General features: G+C 44.6%; 1 protein-coding gene across 1 annotated transcript; it reads right to left on the bottom strand.

Annotated features, from left to right (window-relative positions):
• Positions 1-703: 703 nt before the first annotated feature.
• LOC148849634 (Tetratricopeptide repeat (TPR)-like superfamily protein) lies at positions 704-3,213 on the bottom strand. The gene has a single exon (XM_088950510.1). It carries the CDS (start codon positions 2,876-2,878, stop codon positions 734-736), a length of 2,145 nt encoding a protein of 714 aa, XP_088806636.1. The 5' UTR covers positions 2,879-3,213; the 3' UTR covers positions 704-733.
• Between the last annotated feature and the right edge of the window lie 17,078 nt (positions 3,214-20,291).

The raw sequence follows: 20,291 nt of genomic DNA, 5'->3' as shown, positions 1-20,291 counted from the left end.
GCCATTTTTCAAAAAACGGTGCCACGTCAGATCTACATAGGCATTTCAACAAATGCCCATATATTTCATTATTTGGTTCAGATATTTATTAAAAAATCGAGCATACCTCATTAATCGAAACCCCACCGATGCATGAAAACATCAAATTTGGCATTTACCGTTTCCCCCAACGATTGACTGATTGGCGATTACATGTATCTATGTGGGGCTTACCTGTCAGCACATACATGAAAAATAGTGATGAAAATCACCTTAGAAGGAAATGTGGGTTCGGTCAACGCCCACGCTTCCAAACACCATCCAGATGATTTAGAAGGAAATGTGGGTTCAAGCCAAAACTCCTTGATAGATGGAAAAGGAAATATGTTTCTTTTTGGGAAAACATTTTCCCATAAGGTTATGTTTTATTTGAAGGAAAAGATAGGGAAAGGAAGGAAAAATCAGGAAAACCTATACAAGGTTTGTAATGGTTTTCCTATCTTTCCCTTCCTTTCCATACATTTTCCTTTAAACCAAATGTAGCATAAATGAGCAGAGAAATATTTCTAATGAACAGCTGTAATGTCTTGTGGATAGCATATTTGAACCCTTTCTACCATTTCTTTGGGGTGCAGGGATATAATACAGTTTATTTGATTATCAAAAAAGTTTTTATTTGATGATTATTTGTGTTAAACCAATGCATGGAAAAAAAATGCCAACAGTTTGGCGTGAGAATTGGATATAAAAAATTTTAATTATAACTTCTTGTCGTCTCAGAGCAAGTAAAGCGACGATATACCGAATCCAAGGAAGGTTGGTATCCTTCATCTTTCATTTGCTTGGTTAACCTTTTTACTTCTTCATGTATATCACCAATTTGTGGGTGCAATTGGTCCCCAACTACAAATACATGAACTCTACTCTTTATCTCTATCCAGCTACACCCAGGCTCTTTGTTCACCCCTCGAAGTCTCATCACTCCTCTTACCCGTTCGACGTCTTCCCACCTACCCAAGGCAGAATAGATACTAGACAACAAAACATAAGCAGATGAATCCTGCGTTCCCAGTTTCATTAGCCTTTCCCCTGCGTATGCTCCGATATCAAAGTTTCGATAGTTCCGGCAAGCACCCAACAAAATACGCCATAGGCACATCTCATACTCGGAGAAAACTGATTCAATTAATTCTTTGGCTTCATTGAGCTTTCCAGCACGGCTAAGGATATCAACCATGCAAGCATAATGCTCCACCCTTGGTGCCATCCCATATTCACTAAACATAGACTTGAAGTAGGCCCAACCTCTCTCCACCAAACCCATGTGGCTACAAGCTGAAAGAAGGTTGACAAATGTTACATAGTCTGGCTTTGTGCCTTCCATGCGCATTTCTTCAAACAGATCTAGAGCCTCTTTACCACATCCATTTTGAGAGAGTCCGGATATCATTGAATTCCATGAAACCACATCCCTACAGGGCATCCTTCTAAAGATAAGGCTTCCATCTTCAAGGTCCGCACATTTTGCATACATGGTTGATAGTGCACTTCCAATTGGGATTTCTAAACCAAACCCAAGCTTAATTGTGCGGGCGTGGATTTGTTTCCCTTGCTCCAAAGCTGCAAGGCTTGAACATGCTCTTATGACACTGGCCAAGGTCAGTTCATTAGGCCATATCCCCTCCATATCCATTCTACCATATAAACTCAGAGCCTCTTCGTACTCTCCATTTTGTACATACCCTCCTATCATTGACGTCCACAACACAATATCAGGATCTTGTAACTGATCAAACCCCTTTCGAGCATCAACGACACAACCACATTTTGCATACATGTCAACCAATGCGGTCCTTATGAACACTTGGGATTCAAACCCCAATTTCAATAAATAGTCATGCACTTGCTTTCCTTCTCTAACTGCACCAATGTCACTGCAAGCATTGAGGACCCCAACAAAGGTGAATTTACTAGGTCTAATCCCAAAAGATTGCATCTTGGAAAACAAGCACAAAGCATCCTCAGAATTGCCGGTTTGGGCATAGCCTGTGATCATTGCGGACCACGTAATGGTGTTCCTATCGGTTGAGGACTCAAACATTCCAAGCGCATCATTTGAATTCCCAGACTTTGTATAACTTGTCACAAGGGCATTCCTCACAGACAAAAATGATACCAAGCCGTTTTTAAGTGCAACACTATGGACTTGCTTGACATTGTCAATATGTTCAGGAAGCACCAATGCACTAAGAATACTGGTAAAGACAAACTCATTCTCGTCCCCCTCTTCACAACGCATTAATTTAAACAGCAGCATAGCTTCCGCTGTGAGTCTCTCAACAGCATATCCTGAAATCATTGTAGTCCACGAAACAGAGTTCCTCTCGGGCATTCTGTCAAACACGCGGCGGCCCTCCAATACAAAACCCGATTTACAATACATATTGATCAGGGAGCAACCCACAAAAATATCCCAAGAATTCGCTATCTTAATGGAAACGCAATGAGCCTGCTGCCCAAACGAAGCATCTGACAAATTCGCCGCAGTGGTCAAGATACCGGCTAAAGTGTGGGCGTTGGGGATTACATTCTCTGTTCTCATACGCTGAAACAACTGCACAACAAGGGAAGAACCCTCTGGGCTGCTCTGCTGAGAGTAGCCATTGATGAGACAGTTCCATGAGATGACATCTTTGTTGTCTATCTCTTCGAATTGGAGCTGGGCTTGAACCAAGTGGCCGCACTTGGCGTAGAAGTTGACAAGACTGTTGGCAAGGAAAAGGTCCAAGCTCAAACCCGATTTGACGATCTGAGCGTGCAAGGTTCTTCCGTTGTGGAGATTTTTTTGCTCGGTGAAGTGTAACAGAGAGGTAAAGAAGGAGCGAGACGCAAAATTCATCAATGGGGCAACTTACGAGTGGAATAACACACTCCAGAAAATGAAAATCTGAGAATTGATATGGGTAATTTTCTCCTTCTCTACGGGGATTGGGTTGTTTCGTAGGAATCCGGATCATGGCCAATAAAAGACGTTACACTTTTGTTGGCAGGTGATCCAACTCGTTTTCTGGGGCTACAGCGGAAGACCTCATCCAATAGAGACCGGATCCGCTATTTGCAGGGTTCACCTCACAGATACATTCCACCATGTATCGGGAATGAGTTTGCGTTTGCGCCCCACAACGCCCCACAGCACATCTCTATGTTTTTAATACACGGTGGGTATGTGCTGTGAGACGTAGTGGGCACCCCCTAGTGGGCTGTAGATCTGAAATCATTGGGAACAACTATTTATGAATTATTATTCATGAAAGATGTTTTCAATGCACGGTCGGGTGTGCATATAAGGTCCGTGTAAACTATGAAGAGCATTTAGTGAGGAGATTTGGTCTCCATACAATGTGGTTTTGGGGAGATCGGATTTTGATGGAGCGTAATTCGGTCGGTCATAGCTGTCAATGATCTTGCCTCTGGTTGGAGCAAAAGGTGTCTGAAATAGAGAAAAAAAACGAGTAATCTCCGGGGAGGAACCCAGTGAGAGTGCTCCGAAGTTCAAGTTAGTCTTCTCACAGACGGCGCCGATTGATGGAGCGCAATCCGACCAGTCCTAACTGTTAACGATTGCCTCTGGCTGGAGCAAAAGGTCCCTGAAACGGAGAAGAAAGTGAGTAATCTCCGGGGAGGAACCCGGTGAGAGTGCTCCGAATCTCAAGTTAGTATTTCCTCAAAGGCAAGATAAAAAACCAGATGGCGCAAAGTTATCACATACCTCCTTCTTGGGGGGGAAGAGAGCCTTTTATAACCACTTCGCGCACTCACTCCCAAGCACCTGTCAGGTCGGGTATCATTACCTCTGTACTTCTACCAGTTCGGGTGTCATCACCTCTATTGGGGCAGACAACCGCCACTGCTCTCTTTGTTGGAGCCATCTTTGTGACCGGAGGTGGCGGTGGCAGGTGGCCATTGAAGTGCGGCTGTCAAGCGTCAGATCCTAAGTTAGTTAGGTGCGCCACCTCAGGATACAGACTCCTTTGGTGCCAGGTCAGGTACGGTTGTTCAGTTCGGCATCCTGGAGATGAAGTGCTGGAGTGGTGTGCGAGGTGAAGTCTTGAGTTCGAATAGAGGTGTGGCTCGAACTGCCCTGGGGTGGGCTACTTCGGGTTGTTGCCCTTTGCGCTCCTAATAAGGCTCGGGGTCAAAGGGAGAATTCGAACTCCTTTTGGGGAGCTCAGACTGCTGGTTCCTCCTCTCGGAGCTCGCGCCTTGAGCGTCATGCCGAGTTGTTGCTTCTGACACGTGTTGAGTGGTCAGAGGTCATGCCAAATCTTCCTTCATCAATTGCCCCCCACTACTCGCGCTAAGGGGCTTGCCCTGGCGCGGGGAGTTCGCGAGGTGGCAGGTGGATTACACCCGTACTTTGAACTGATTGACTGATAGCGCGAAGCACGCGTTCGTCAGGAGATTTTCGGGTTTCTCGAGTGCCAAAAAGTCAGGAAACGCGCCAATTTGTCTTTAAATGCTGGGAGACGTGACAACGCATGTTATTTCAAAATTTAAAAAATGCGCCGCTAGGAGACGTGACAGCTTCAAATTTGAAAAACGCGTCGCTGTTGCCTTTAATGCGGGGAGGCATGTGCCGGCACTACTTCAGTTTCAAAAGACGTGCAACTAGTCACATCTCGGTCTTAGGAGGCGTGCGGTCAGCTTGATCGTGGGCTGTTGGATTTGCCTCGATTAGAACCGTTGGTTTTCGGTCACTATGGGTATAAATAGTGGGGGACCCCAATCGCTTTTCATTGCCATTCTCCTGTGTTTGCATCTTGAGCTCGCGTTCAAGGTTTAGCTCGCGTCAACCTTCCGTAGTCCGTTTGCTTTTTTCGGGTGAGTCAGTACTTTCTTCCTGGTATTCTTTTCCTCTTGAGGTCTAGCTCGGACAGCTTAGACAGTTCTTCGAGGGGGTTAGATGCAGGTTCTACGAACCGAGCTACATCCCCCGACAGCCTTAGTGAACCCGAGGTAGAGATCGAGGAAAAGTTTGAACTCGTAGGCCGAGTCGCCTCGAGTAGTTTGACATCCTCCTCCCGTTGAGGTCAGACATTAGACAAGTTTGGGCCCTCAACCATTACGCCTGAGGGGCTTTACTCCCTTATCACCCAGTTCAACCTGCCTAGGGAGTACACTTACTTTATACCCTCGGGCGACTTCCCTTGGGAACACGGTCCTAACGAGATCGTGATATTTCGGAAGCATCTCGTCGCTGGGTTGCGCTTACATTTCCACCCTCTCATCGTCGAGGTTATGAACCACTTCGGCGTTACTGTCGGCCAGTTCCACCTGAATTCTATCTGTAATTTCGTTGGGACTATCTCCCTCTTTTGCGAACAGATTTTGCCTTTAGACCTGGAGATATTTTCTTCCATTCTAATGCTTAAGAAGCAAGCGGGTCCCCTTCCCGGGCGTAGGCGGCGCGTACTACCTATCTCCTCGCCCGGGGTTCAAGCTTTTAAACGATCTTCCCAACAAGGTCCCAGCGTGAAAACGTGACTACTTCGGGGTGCAAAGTGCAATGGGGTGGCCGTTCCAAACCGGGTGGGGGATGGCTGTCCCCGATGCTGGTGTTACACTAGATAGGGAGACTGCGAAGGGCCTCTGGGAATGGGCCCGACTTGGGATAAATTGCCACCATTATCTGACAGAGGCCAAGCTCATCTAGGCTAGCTTGAGTTCGGGTAGGTTCCTTGCTCAGAGGCTTGCCTTTTGTTTTGCTTTCCGTTCTTTCGTTTTCCTGATGTCGAGCTCTTTTTGCAGGTGTGATGGATGCAGAAAAGACTTGCGGTGGGAACTTGTTTCATGCCATGAAGAGGAGGAAGCGTGTTGCCAAATGGACTTGTGCTGAACTGCCCCAAGATGCGGAGCCCTAGGTACCGGGCTACCCGCCAGTGGATCTGCCTAGGGAGCCCGGGATGGACCATCTAGTACAAGAAGCGGCAGGGGCCCCTTACACCGAGGCTACGTATACGGGGGCTCCTCCTTACTCTGAGACTGCTTATACGCGAGTTGGGCCTTCAAGATCGGGAGGCCAAGGTGAATTCAGGAGTGTGTTGTCGCCGAACCATGCTCTTCAAAAAAGTAGGAAGGTCGTTTACCCTGAGGAGGTTGCGGCATGGACCGAGCTTCCTTTGAACCATGTAGCCGGGCGTGCTTCCTCTTATGCCATGGTGGTAAGTCAGCGATTTCTTGTTGGGCTCCTTGTCATTACCTTTCTTGCTATTGCTCTTTGAACATTCTCGTTATTTTTCCTTTTGGTAGGTGAACTCCTCCATCCATGCCTTAGCGGCCCAAGTGGAAAGGAGCTCAAGGCGGGCATGAGCTATCGAAGAGGATTCCTGCACTGCCGAAGTGGCTTTTTGGGCTGCCAAAGCAGCTTCTCGCGTTGCATAGGCCAGGTTGGCGAGGTCTCAGAGAGACACCGAGGCCATGGGAGTGGTGGTGAAGCACATGGCGGACCTGAGGCTAGACTTGCAGCATCAGGTTGAATACCTTCAAGAGGATATTAGGGAGAGGACAAAGATATTTTCTCAGGGCATCGAGGATGCCAAGAAGAAGGCCGTTGAAGACTATATCGCCCTGCCGCGCTTTGACGACCTGATGGTGGGCTCGTACAAAAGGGGTTTTAAACTGAGCCGATGGATGATTAGGAATACGTACCCTGAGCTCGACATCAGCGCCATAACTACTTCGCGTATTACTCAGTAGATGGCCAACACAGCTGATGGTGAACCGGATTCTGAGGATGAGACAGGACCCTCGGGTATCGTAAACGTGCCTTCCGAGGGTGAGGACTGAGATTTGTCGGACTGCTAGGATTTTTTTTTTGGAATGTAAACAGAGTATTTTGTAATGAAACCTTCTTTTGATTAAGTTGTTGTCACCCTCTTTTTTCCGAACTGACAATATTGCCGAACTGACCATATGCCTCTAATGATGAGATGCCGAGATCCTTATTAGTTTGTTGTTTTCACTTTGCCTATCAGCTTGGTGTTAGAATTTTGCTTTTGCGTGCCCATGCCGAAGGGGTGACTAAGTCTTATGGTGCCGAGGTCCTTGTTAGCTCATCATTCTAACCCTCAGGCTTTGATAGCGACTCCTAGTCCACTTTGCTTGGTAATTTATAGGTTGTATCGTCTTAAGTTAACGACATTCCACGCTCAGGGTACTTGTTTGCCCTCTAATGTTTCGAGCTCGTATGCTCCCCCGAGCGCTCTCTTTATTTGGTAGGGCCCTTCCCAATTCGGTCCAAGTTTGCCCATGCCGGGCTCAGGTGCCATGATCTTACGGCAACTCGCCGACGTGGAAGTTCCGCTTTTTTACTCTAGCATTGTAGTATCGAGCTACTCTTTGCTGGTAAGCTACGGTTCGGATGTACACGAGGTCTCTTACCTCATTCAATAGGTCGAGGTTGGTACGTAGCTCGTCTCCGTTTGTCTAATCATCATATGCTTCTAGTCGTAGTGTAGGTACTTCGATCTCCGTCGAGATTACCGCTTCAGTGTCGTAGGTGAGGTTAAAGGGGGTCTCTCATGTGGCGGTTTTTTTCATAGTTCGGTGAGCCCATAAAACACTTGGTAGCTCGTCTGCCCACAACCCTTTATCTCGGTCTAGTCGCACTTTCAGTCTACGGAGGATAGCTCTGTTCATCACTTCTATTTGACCGTTTGCCTACGGGTGCGCGATCGATATGAAGTTCTGCCGAATCCCCATATCTTGGCGCCATTCCTGAAACTTGTTGTCCTTGACCTGCTTGCCATTGTCGGAGATCAGTACTCGAGTAACCTGAAGCGACATAGTATGTTCTTCCAAAAGAAGTTCTATACATTTCGAGTTGTAACTATTGCGAGAGGTTCAACTTCTACCCACTTTGTAAAGTAATCTACCGCCACCACTAGGAACTTCCTCCCACCTATTGCTAGCGGGATTGGCCCCAAGAGGTCGATGCCCCATTGCGCAAAGGGCCATGGACTGGTGAGATACTTGAGGTCGGCGGCGGGCTAATGGTGGATATTGGAATGTTTCTGACACTTGTCGCATTTTTTGATGAACTTTACAGCCTCTGCCTTCAACGTTAGCCAGTAGTACCCTTGTCGAAGTTCCTTCTGGGCAAGGGCCCTGCCCCCCAAGTGTCCATCGCATAGACCTTCATGAGTGTCGCGGAGTACAAGTTCGGCTTTGGTAGGTCGTAAGCAACGCAGGTAGGGGAGCGTGTAGGACCGTCGGTATAGCCGTTCATCTATTATGACATATTTAGTTGCCTGGTGCTACACACTTCTGGCTGCATTGTGGTCCGCAGGGAGGGTCCCATCAGGCAAGAAGATCGCGAGTGGGTCGATCTAGCTCGGCTCTGCTTCAAGGACGGGAGCAACATCCTCTGACCCACCAAGAATGCTAGGCTGAGGTAAGTCCTCTATGTACACAGTTCTCATGGCGTTGTGACTGATGCTAGCTAACCGGGACAGGGCGTCGACCTCAGTGTTCTCTGACCTCGGGATTTGCTTGAAGAAGTGTGACTGGAAGTTGAGCAGAGCCTCCTTTACTTTTGCCAAGTAGGCGATCATAGTTAGCTCGCGTGCTTCGTATTCGCCCGTAACCTGGTTGACCACAAGCTGAGAATCACTACAAATAACTATGTGTTTTGCTCTTACCTTTTGCGCTAGGGCTAGCTCGGCTATCAATGCCTCATACTCTGCCTCGTTGTTGGACACCGTGAACTCAAAGCGTAGCACGTATTCCAATTTCATGTCACCCGGGCCGCGCAGGACTATTCCAGCATCGATACCCTGTTGGTTCGAGGAGCCATCTACGTGAAGGATCCAGGGCTCCTCATCCAAGTTCGTGTTTGGCCTAACTAGGAGAGATGCCACCCTGGCTGCTACCTCACGGGGTTCAGACTCTATTGGCCTGGAAGTTCCGGGCTCACCCGAACTAGGGATCTCGGGCTCAATCGGCCTAGGGACTTCGAGGCTATACGTGCACTCGACGATAAAATCTGCTAAGGCTTGGGCCTTAATAGCAGTTCATGGCTTACACTGGAGGTCATACTCGATGAGCTCGATGGCCCACTTCGTCAGCCGACCAAAAACTTTGGGCTTGAGAAAGACTTGCCGTAGAGGTTTGTCAATTAAGACGATGACAGTGTGAGCCTGGAAATATGGGCGTAGTTTCCGAGCTGCAATTATCAGTGCGTATGCCAGCTTTTCTCTCGGTGGGTATCTCGTCTCTGCTCCCTGTAGATTTTTACTAACATAATAGATGGGTCGTTGGGCCTGATCTACTTCTTTTATTAGTACCGAACTGACCACCTCGTCGCTTGCCAAGAGATACAGTTCTAAGACCTTGCCCTCTTCGGGCCTGGTTAAAACCGACACATTGGCAAGGTAGTTCTTTAGCTCGTCGAACGTGAGCTGGCAGTCTCGGGTCCATTCGAACCCTTTGCCTTTAATTGCTTTAAAGAAAGGCAGGCAGCGGTCTGCCAACTTGGACATGAAGTGGCTCAGAGCGGCTATGTGGCCATTTAGCCTCTGAACCTCTTTTACTTTTCGGGATGGTCTCATATCTAGGATGACCTTTATCTTGTCCGGGTTGGCCTCAATACCGCGCCAGTTGACAATGTACCCTAGGAAATTACCCAAGGTGACCCCGAAGACACTCTTGTTTGGGTTAAGTTTCATGCTAAATTGACGCAGAATTTGGAAGACAGAATCTAAGCCTCGTATTTATTCATGCAAAACTGTGTCTTGACGATCATGCCGTCTACATAACATTCTATATTCATGCCAATTAAGGGCTGAAGCAACTTATTCACAAGTCTTTGGAAGGTCACCCCAGCATTCTTCAATCCAAAGGGCATGACCTTGTAGCAGTACAGGCCGAACTCGGTTATGAAGGTGGTTTTTTCCTCATCGGACTGGTCCATCCTGATTTGGTTGTAGCCCGAGTAGGCGTCCAAGAAGCTTAGCAACTCATGTCCTGAGGTCGCGTCCACTAGGCGGTCAATTCTGGGGAGGGGGAAGCAATCTTTCGGGCAAGCTCGGTTCAGGTCGGTGTAGTCGACGCACATACGCCACTTGCCATTTTCCTTTTTTACCAGCACTGGGTTGGCTACCCAGCTTGGGTAATGAACTTCCCTTATGAAGTCTGCTACGAGGAGCTTTTCAACCTCCTCGTCGGCCGCCCTTCAGCGCTCTGGGGCTAAGTTGCGTTTCTTCTGTCTAATGGGTTTGACTATAGGGTTAGTATTAAGTTTGTGAGTTATAAGGCTGGGTTCAATATCGGGCATATCGGTCGTGGACTATGCAAAAATATCTAAATTTTGAAGTAAGAAACTCACCAGTTCGGTTCGTAGAGGTTCCTGGACGGAAGCACCGATCTGTAGTGTCCGAGCCGGGTCCGCAGCTGAAGTTGGGATTGTGACCGTTTCTTTTATGAGCGAAGCTCGTTCTTCACCTTGCTTCGTAGGCCGCTCCAGTTCAAGGTCGTCGGCCACCTTGGTTTTTCCCTTCAGGGTGGCAACATAGCACTTGCAGGACTCAATTTGGTCGCCCCGCGCTACCCTCACACCGAAGTCTATAGGAAACTTCATTGCCAAGTAGTAGGTGGAGACCACTGCCCATAGGACATGAGTGATTGGCCGCCCTATTATGGCATTGTATGGGGAAGGGGTTGTGACCACCAGGAAATCATGGTTGAGTCTGACCGCACAAGGCCATGTGCCGACTTCCACAGGTACTGTTATTTTCTCGAGGGGCCTGACTTCCTCTCCACTGAAGCCCACCAGAGGAGTGTTTGCGGGCTTCAACTCGCTTCTCTGCAACTGAAGCTGGTCAAACGCCGACTTGAAGAGAATGTCCGTCGAGCTGCCTGAATCAACAAGTACGCGCCTGACTTCGAAGTCGCTGATCCTTAGTTTTATGACAAGCCCATCATCGTGGGGGTAGTGGACCCCTCGCGCATCGTCTTTCGTGAAGAAAATCAGTTCCTCCATCTTCGGCCTCTTCGGAGGGTTATGTTCTTCTTGGGCAGCTTCATGAATTGACGCTTGGGCCGCTACCGAAGTACAACCCGCTACCACCGAACCTCCCACTATCACGTGGATGGTTCCCCGAACTGGCCTCTCTTCTGGAGGCTGTCTTTGCGACAGTTCGGCCGGCTTGCTGCTGGACTCCGGGGAATTCTTACCGTGCTCCCCTTGCCGACCTGTCTTATTATTATTATTATTATTATTTTATTATGTTGTACAAAATTTCTCAAGTACCCACGACGGATGAGTCCCTCTATCTCGTCCCAGAGATTTATTAATGTTCGGTACTATGACTGTGGTCTCTATGGAAACTGCAGTACAAGTTTTTGTTCCTCTCGTTTAGGTTCCCTTTTAGGCGAGGTGGCCATTTTACGTATGGGGAGTCTTTGATTGTCATCAAGATCTCGGCCCGCTTCGTGTTTAAGGGTGTGTAGTCCGTCCAAGCTACTAAGGGAGCTCAGAACGGTTGGCTCGCCTTCGTCTCCCGGGCTGGATCTTTTCTTCTTCTGTCATATGAGTTGGAGGGCTCGCCTTCCCTCTTCCTTTTGTCGATCCCGCTTTTGGTCCTTTGGTTGATCTCCTCCTCTGTTCTCATGAATTTATTCGCGAGCTTGAGGAATTCAGCTACGATCGCGGGTTGGCTAACTACCATGTGCCACTTGAACTCCTTGTGTGTTACTCCTCTCTTGGCTGCCACGAGCTGCACCGGGGGGTCCAGTCACGGTATCTACAAGCACGCATCATTGAACCACTTAATGTAGCCCCGGATGGACTCTCCTTCCCTTTGGACTACTCTGAAGATGCTCTCCTCGGTTCTGAGGCACCGCTTACTGGTGACAAAGTGTGCGGTGAAGACCTGCATGAACTGGGTCTAGCTTCTTACTGATCCGGGGGCCAGGTTCTTGTACCAGGTGCGGGCCACCCCTCTGAAGGTGGTAGTGAAGGCCACGCACATGCATGATTCACTGGCCCTTGCTAGGTGCATTTGGGACTGGAAGGCATCGACGTGGTCGTTGGGGTCGAAGGACCCATCATACTTGTCTAAATGGGGGAGTTTGAAATCTCTAGGCATGGGGACTGCAAGGAGTTCTGATGAGAGGGGGGAAGGGACTAAGAGAATAAGGGAAACTTTTACCTTGTCCGAGCTTGTCTCTTCTTTACCTCGGAGCTTGGGCAGGACACGGGTGGCAGTTCGGTGACTTCGCCGGCATCTTCGTTGCTGAGTGGGCCTGGTACTGGCGCTGCTGGCTTATGTGTTGCTGAGCTCGATGGGCCTGGACTGTTGGTAGTCCACCGCTAGGATGCTGAATCGGTTCTCTGTATGCCGGAGCTCAGGTACCGTTGTTTAGTTCGGCGTCCTGGAGACGAAGTGCTAGAGTGGTGTGCGAGGTGAAGTCTTGAGTTTGGATAGAGGTGTGGCCCGAACTGCCCTGGGGTGGGCAAGTTCGGGTTGTTGCCCTTTGCGCTTCTCGTAAGGCTTGGGGTCAAAGGGAGAGTTCGGGCTCCTTTTGGGGAGCTTGGACCGCTGGTTCCTCCTCTCAAAGCTCGCGCCTTAAGCGTACTACCGTGCCGAGCTGTTGCTTCTACCACGTGTTGAGTGGTCAAGAAATCTGGCCAAATCTTCCTTCATCAAATTTGCTTCTCACATTCTGCTTCACACCAACCTTACATTGCATGCATTTAGAGCATCTTTCATACTTGATAATTGATAGGTTGATATTATAGCTTATAGTGCGTCTGATTTCCAACCAACAAAACATGTAAGGGGCTGCGACGTGTTTTGTTGGTAAGAGATTCCAATTCTATGTGAACCAAAATATTATCCTTTTGTGGAATGTATAGAAATTTATAAGTTCTAAAAGATGCTGCCACCTACTTAACTTGAGCCAAAAAGGTTTTATCGATTCGTCCAACCGGCATAGCCACCTCCGTTTAACTTACTTGCTATCGTAGCTGCATCAATGAAAATTTTAATTCTTTGTGATGGTGTGTGATCTAACAGCTCCATGTTGGAAGGTGACTTGGATGCCGAGCTAGATAATTTCTTGCTGGAAGAGACGTTGAGCTGACTAGTTTTTTGGGGCGGCCTACAGAGAGACAGTATTAGAGTGCTTGGGTTGCTTTACCCAGGGTGGACACTCCAATGCTTAAGTCAACGAACTAAAGATTTTTTAGAGAGAGCTAGAGAGTTACGTGATCTAAATTGCATATACCCCCTGAGGTTAGAAATGAGACATTTATATAAGCATAAGAAATTGGGAGCTTCCTATAATGCATCCGAGATTCCCAGGAAACTGCATCCACCATGTTTGGAGGAGACGGATAGAATCTGTTCAATCAACTCCGGTGCAGACAATATGGAAAAATGGGTGTAATGGTCGAGCGTCGTGGCCCTGGAGAAGTCAGAAACAATAACTTGCTTAAGGAAGAGGTTGGCGAGCATGTCTCACATGTTGCCACTTGGACCTTAGTCAAGTGGGCAAGTCCTTGAGGAGGCTACTACTTATGCCAAGGCCACTTCAACCAGTACCGACGAGGAACCACATGTCGGCAAGTCCTCATGGAGGTCGCTACTCACATTGTGGTCCCTTGGACTGGTAACGACGAGCTACTATAGGTCGGCCCTAGACGAGGTGCTTCTAGTTGCCCTGCTGAGTTGCCTGAGTTGTGTATAAGGTCACCAGTTGGGTCTCCATCAGGTCAGCAGAGGTAGGTCGTCAGGTCGGCGGAGGTAGGTTGTCAAATCGGCAAAGGTAGGTCGCTAGTTGGGCCTCCAATAGATCGGTAGAGGTAGGTCGCCAACTGGGTCTCCACTAAGTAACTGATGGTAGGTTGCCAAGTCAACGGAGGTAGGTCGCTAGGTCAACGGAGGCAAGTCACCGGATCAACAACGGTAGGTTGACAGCTAGGTCTCCATTAAGTCAGTAGCTAGGTCATTAGTAGGTCAACAACTGAGTTTCCATCATTTTGCCTAAGGCAAATCATCGCCATATGGCGCATTGTCACTAGAGGGCCAAATCTACCCTCATCACTTTAAATTGTGAGGGAATGAGCCATTTTCAAGGCCTATAAGATTGCTTTTCATTCAACTTGAACTAACTGCCATTCGATGCATTATTTACCTACCCCTGTAATGATTTTTTTTTTTTGTTTTGATTAAGGATAACAAAGCCATATATATTATTAGAGGTGCAACCTTTGCGAGTTAGAGTTGGATTTTGTCAAATTTCCAGTGGGCCCATTTCAAAGCCCGAGCCCAAAACAATGTTAGTTGTTAACTTGGGCCAACCTGACTTGCACCCCTAAACAGCGCTATGCAAATTACTACAGGAACCATTTAAAAATATCAAAACATTAGAGCTAATCTCAGAGTATTGGAGTATACCTTGCCTGATTGAGTGTGGACCATGCTCGAAGCTAAAAAAATATAAAAACATTAGTGTTAATCTCAGCATATTGGAGTCATGGAGTGTACGTTGCCAGTTTGAGTTTGGACCATGCTCAAAGCTAAACTCCAAACTTCTATTTATGCGCTAAGGTTGCTTTTGTTCAAAGACCATAATGTTCCATTTTTCCCACAAATAATATAATGTTGTGGCTTGTGATGGTGCGTGATTTGATGCTCCTTGTTAATGGACAGTTTTAACACCGAATTAATTAAGTCGTCTAGCTGAGCTGTAAAAAAAAAGATTAGAGTGTTTGGGTTGTTTGACTTGGAGTGGGCATTCAGATACTTAAGTCAATAAAGAGTTTTGAGAGAACTAAAAAGCAAAAGAGTTAGAGAACTGTAAATGATAAATTGCGCAGACCTCATGAGGTTGGAAGTGAGACTCTTACATAAGTATTGTTTGGCATAAGCTTCACGCACCATGTTTGAAATCTCCAAAAGACGTGGCTGACCGGTCCGAAGTCCTCAAGGTAGTTTCACATGCAAACTAGGCTTTTGTGCCTTCCTTCGGAACATTCAGCGTGGGAATTGACTTCTGAAGAACCTAAGAATGATAGGACCCATGCAGAGGAGGTTGGGAAGCACATCTCCGGGGTGCGTCTCATTGACTTGGCGAGACACACGACTATCCACGTGGCGCTAAATTGTCAAGCGACAAAGACAAATGCCATGTTTCGCTAGCTCAGCGGAGGGTCAAATCACCCCTCATCAACTTTCTTTACCAACAATGATTCATTAATTTCCTTTATCTTCGTTGGGCTCATTCCACCATATTTGACCCCACTTGGCCCTTAGCCAAATTGCTATAACAAAAGTGTATTTAAAAAGAAGATGATAATTACTTTCCTCATAACTCCCAGACATTGGCATTCGGTGTCTTGAACTATCATACATTTTAAAAGCTTGGATTCGGTTCGGATTGCTTCTAATAGAAGTTGCCAAAAGAAGAATTGATCACTATAGAAATAGAAAAACAATTTGAATTAAATGGAACTCTACAGTTAGGGAACCATAAAGATTAATTTTGATGCCTCGGAAAAAGAGGGGGATATCTATCAATTGGCATTTCCTCCGTATTTGTACCTGTGATGCAAGTCAGCCTAGAAATCCACAAGCTTGTCAGATTGTTGCAACCCAGCAGGAGACTCTAAAACAACCATAGAAGCCTTACAAGGGATGTACCAACCAATAAGGAGATGTCATACTATGCTCAACAAATGCAAGAGGATTGTCGATGAATACCACCTTGAAGTAGGAAAATACTTGGCTCCTTCCACATTGGAGGACATGCGTTCTACCATAGTCATTTTATACACTAATTTTAGGATTTAACAGTTTAGGATTTAGGATTTAAGATTTTAGTGTAGATTTTAGGTTTTAAGATTTAAAATTTAGGGTTAAGGCTTAAGGTTTTAGGGTTAGGGTTTAAGGGTTTAAGGGTTTAGAATTTAGAATTGAAGATTTAGGGTTTAGGTGTAAAAATCATGAGGTGGTAGATGCATATTCTCCATTATTGTAGGAGCCAAGTATTGCCCCTTGAAGTATCAAATAGCCATGTGCATAGGAAAGGAAATCAAATAGGGGTGTTCATTTCAGCCCGACCCAAAAATTCCGGCCTTGGGCCTGGGTTTTGTGTTTAGGCCCGGCCCGCATATATTTAAACTTATACTATAATGTATACATATGTATACATGTTATTTTACATTATATTATATATTTATTATAACATGACATGTATAATTTATATTATATATAATATTTTATATTATATAATCTATAAAATAAGTTTATATGCATGTTATGTCATTTAATATATAAATATGTATATGAGTGATATTGGCCTGAAATCAGGCCCGACCACGAGCCTGGGCCCATATAGACCTGGGCTAGAGCTTATGTTTCAGGCCCAAAACCACGGGCCGGGCCTAAGCTGTAGCCCTTATCATAAATGCAAAGCCCAACCCAGCCTGACCCATGATCACCCCTAAAATCAAATAGCTGATTGGCTAGCAAACCAAAGACATATACCATGAGATTGAAGAGTCTAGACCCTCAAACTGGAACATGGATTATTTGGCTTTTAATGATTTGTTAGGATGTTCTTTTCCTAGGTTTGTTTGATTGTTTTTCCATTGTATAAAAAAAAAAAAAAATTCTAAGAGGAACCTTGATTTTCCAAATTGTACTCCAAATTTTGCCCATGCATGACTTCAATGAAACTCCTCCAAAGGTTCCATTGGCAGACTTCAATGTAATTTCACCATTTCTCGTCCTCCTCCACATCACCTTATCCCCAGTTTGCTTGTCTTTTGCGATAACACCATGGTTTTTAAAACTGGACCGGATCAGAAAAACTGAAAACCGGTCAAGTGACCGGTTCCGTTTTTCCCCAAAATCGGAATTTTGCCAAAAAACATTGATTTAGTCAATAAATCTCTGATTCAGACAATTGAACCCTTCAACGGTTTTGATTGTTTTTACTTTTTTATTTTTAATTTATTTTTTAATTTTTTTAAAATTTTAAATTTTTATCAGAATGGGCCATCCATTTGGTTTGAATAGTCAAACTGTTTAGACCAAAAACCGAACCCTAACCAGTTCATTGTCCAATTCTATTTTAAAAACCTTGGATAACACCCACCATATTTGTTAATCATGAGTCACAAAAGACTGAAATGTCTCTACCATCTTTGAGTATCATGAATGTGCCACCTATCCCTACAAACAAGGATGCAATTCTCATGTGCAGACTTAAACACGAACGAAGGTTCAAAGGATACACATGGCCATCAATAGGCTATTTGATGGGAATTACAAAAATTCCCCATTTTGACATGATGCGATAAGACCCCGTCAAAGAAAAAAAAAAGTGATACCAAAGTGATAAAAATCAAGGTTCAACCACCACAAATCGTGTATGAAGAATATCAATACTTTAAACTTGATTCATCTTTTGCCTCATCATTTTTCAATATTAATCATTCACTTAATTCACACTTCACATAAAATCACTAATGTATCTATAGCTTATTTATGTGAAGTGGATCATAAATAACGTTATTTTTCCACAATATTAATCTATACTTGGAACCTTGAGTTCTTCATCTTCATTGTGCCATTGGGAGATATGTATAATGCATAATCTTATATTTTGTATGTATTTATATTATTTCTAAATTGAGCCTTATATTTTTAGAGGAAATTTTTATTATCTTGACAAAAGCAATTCATTACTGAGAAGTTAAGAGACATTAAGGGGGCGTTCTTTTTTCGGATTTTGAAAGGGAGGAAAGTTGGTCAATGGGATTTTGATTCCCATTGACCAAGAATCCTATGTTCTTTTTTCAGATTTATGTGGGGACCGGGTAAGTGATACCCATCTCCTACGTGGCTAAATAACTTTTCCACCTAGGGAGAAAGTTGCCAACACTTGAATGCGACAAATATCCTTTTTAATAATGGAATTTTATAGCTAAAGTAGTCATTGCCTTATTTACATAAGAAATAAAAGAACATGAGTAAGTGTTTCACAGGAAAAACTTACCTAGGTAACTACATTTGCCCAGGTAATTAACTTACCAAAAAACAACGGGGCCTAACAGATATAATAAAATTCAATGCTATGCAAAGCAGGGTTTACGTGGGCTTCCCCTGGGTAGCTTCCTGCGAAATATGGCTGACTAGAAAATCCCAGAGATATTAAAATAGAACTCAGATGTCATATAACACCAACCCAACTCCGGATCTCCCACCCCATAAGAACATTTGGGCATGTCTACCCACAACACACTATCCTTGTGTATGTATAGGAGGATGAGATGTTCTCCATGTGTGGCTGCAATGTTATGTGAGTAAACATGGGCAGAATTTTTGTGGGTAGAAGATCATGACTCCACCAACCCAAGGGGAAAATAGTGATAGACCTGCTAATTAATCGGTCATGCTCTGCAATTTTGGCATCTGATGTTCTTATATCAATCACACCCCGCCTAATGGTGTCTATTATGGTTATGAAAATCAGACCGGTTATGGCTCCGGACCCAAACCTTTTGATTGAAATTTGGATCAGATGATTGGACTATTTGACCCAAGAATTAATGGCCAAAACGGATGCATTTCTGATGGTTTTTTAAAACTATGGTATCTAAAATCTAAATCACTTGCCAACAAAATACACAACCTACCAACATGATTTGACATCGCATATCTCATACATACAGTATTAGATCAAGTTGATAGAGTGTTGGAATGTATTTTGTTGGCAGGAGATCTCAATGATCAAAAGTGCAAACACTACAATTAATTCTATGCTCGGTTTTAATGCTTAAATGCCGGTTGTGTCATTCCCGTTGTAATGCCAACTTACCAAACAAACAGTATTCCTCACATCTGATTTTTTAAAATTCGGCAATTACTGAAATTAGTTATTTTTCAAAAATCGCCCCTTTTTTATTATTTGGTATCATTTCCTCCCTGTCAATCAATTTTTTAGAAATCACTTTTGAGATTGTTTAGTATTAATTTTCAAGAGTAATATAACTTTTCTCTTCCCTTTTATGTAGAATGCCACCTCACCCAACAAAAATCCGAATCGCCTAAAAATTGAAGAATCACCGAATGTGACGATCCCTCGCCCAAGTTGATTTCAGGCATCGATTTTTTGCTGATTTCCCAAAAATCAACATAATCAGCCAACTAAACAGGAAAAATAAATCACTGATTCTTCAAATGCTATGGATTCGACGGCACAAATTGGCATCCATGCCAAACATCACCGGAGTGAACCACACCCCACCAAAAAAAATATTGAATTGAATATAGGTACCTTTTACTTCTTGGTAATCTCACTTAAGGCCTAAACTTTCAAATATATCACTTCAATATCTAAATTTCTACAATTATACATTAATCTAACAGTACAAGTAAGAGAAATTATGAAAATAACTAACATTACAGTAAAGAGTAAATTTATGAAAATGACTTTCAAACATGTCACTTTGATATACAAACTTTCAGAAATATACATTTAAGCCCAACTCTGTAGAAGTAACATTACATTAAAAGGTAAAATTATGAAAATGCCTCTCTTTTTTTCACTGTTCATTTTTATGCTACCTTTAGATTTTGGAGGCAGACCAGTGGCGGCAAGGTAAGCATCTAAAATTAAAACTACCTCCAAAGAACAGACCCAGCTTAGCTTACTTTGCCAGTTTGAATCCCAAGTTCAAAGATAGAAGATAAATAGTGAAAAAAGAGAACCAAAACATAGGACATATTTTTGTAATTTTACCGCTTACAGAAACCCTAATTTAAACTTACATTTCTGGCTAAAGTGGCACATTTGAAAGTTCAGGCCTCAAGTGAAACTACACCAAAGTAAAAGTAAAGGGTACCTCTATGCAATTTACTACCCTTCAAAAAGAAAAAAAAAAGCAATCAAATGCACCTATGCCTCTCTCTCCGTGTTCGGCTTGAGTCAATGCAAGCCGGTGCTCACACCTTCCAAATAAAGGCAATCAAACGCACCTTTTGCAACCTTGGGAATATCTCTCCATGAAATAAATCACATATGTACAGAGATATTCTCAATGGAAAACTGTAAAGACTGTTCGAACGGGCTTCGCACTGACTGAAGCCCAACTCCCTCCAAAATTGATTTACGAATATCTAACATTTGTTTCGTTTTACAAACCCACAAGGATTAACAGAACAGTCAAAAATTAATAATATTGCTTCAAAATTCAAAGCAATGTCTGTTTTTTACATTGAGGACGGAGGACGAAGCTGTGA

This window comes from Nelumbo lutea, chromosome 6 (assembly GCF_056320005.1).
Source record: "Nelumbo lutea isolate HS-2025 chromosome 6, American lotus-T2T, whole genome shotgun sequence".
NCBI classification, from domain to species: Eukaryota; Viridiplantae; Streptophyta; class Magnoliopsida; order Proteales; family Nelumbonaceae; genus Nelumbo; species Nelumbo lutea.
Note: the sequence above shows the minus strand (reverse complement) of the source record. Positions and strands in the feature narration are given on the sequence as shown.

What these genes read in the sequence shown, in the direction of transcription:
- LOC148849634 (XM_088950510.1), bottom strand. Translation starts at nt 2,878, where the DNA reads ATGAATTTTGCGTCTCGCTCCTTCTTTACCTCTCTGTTACACTTCACC.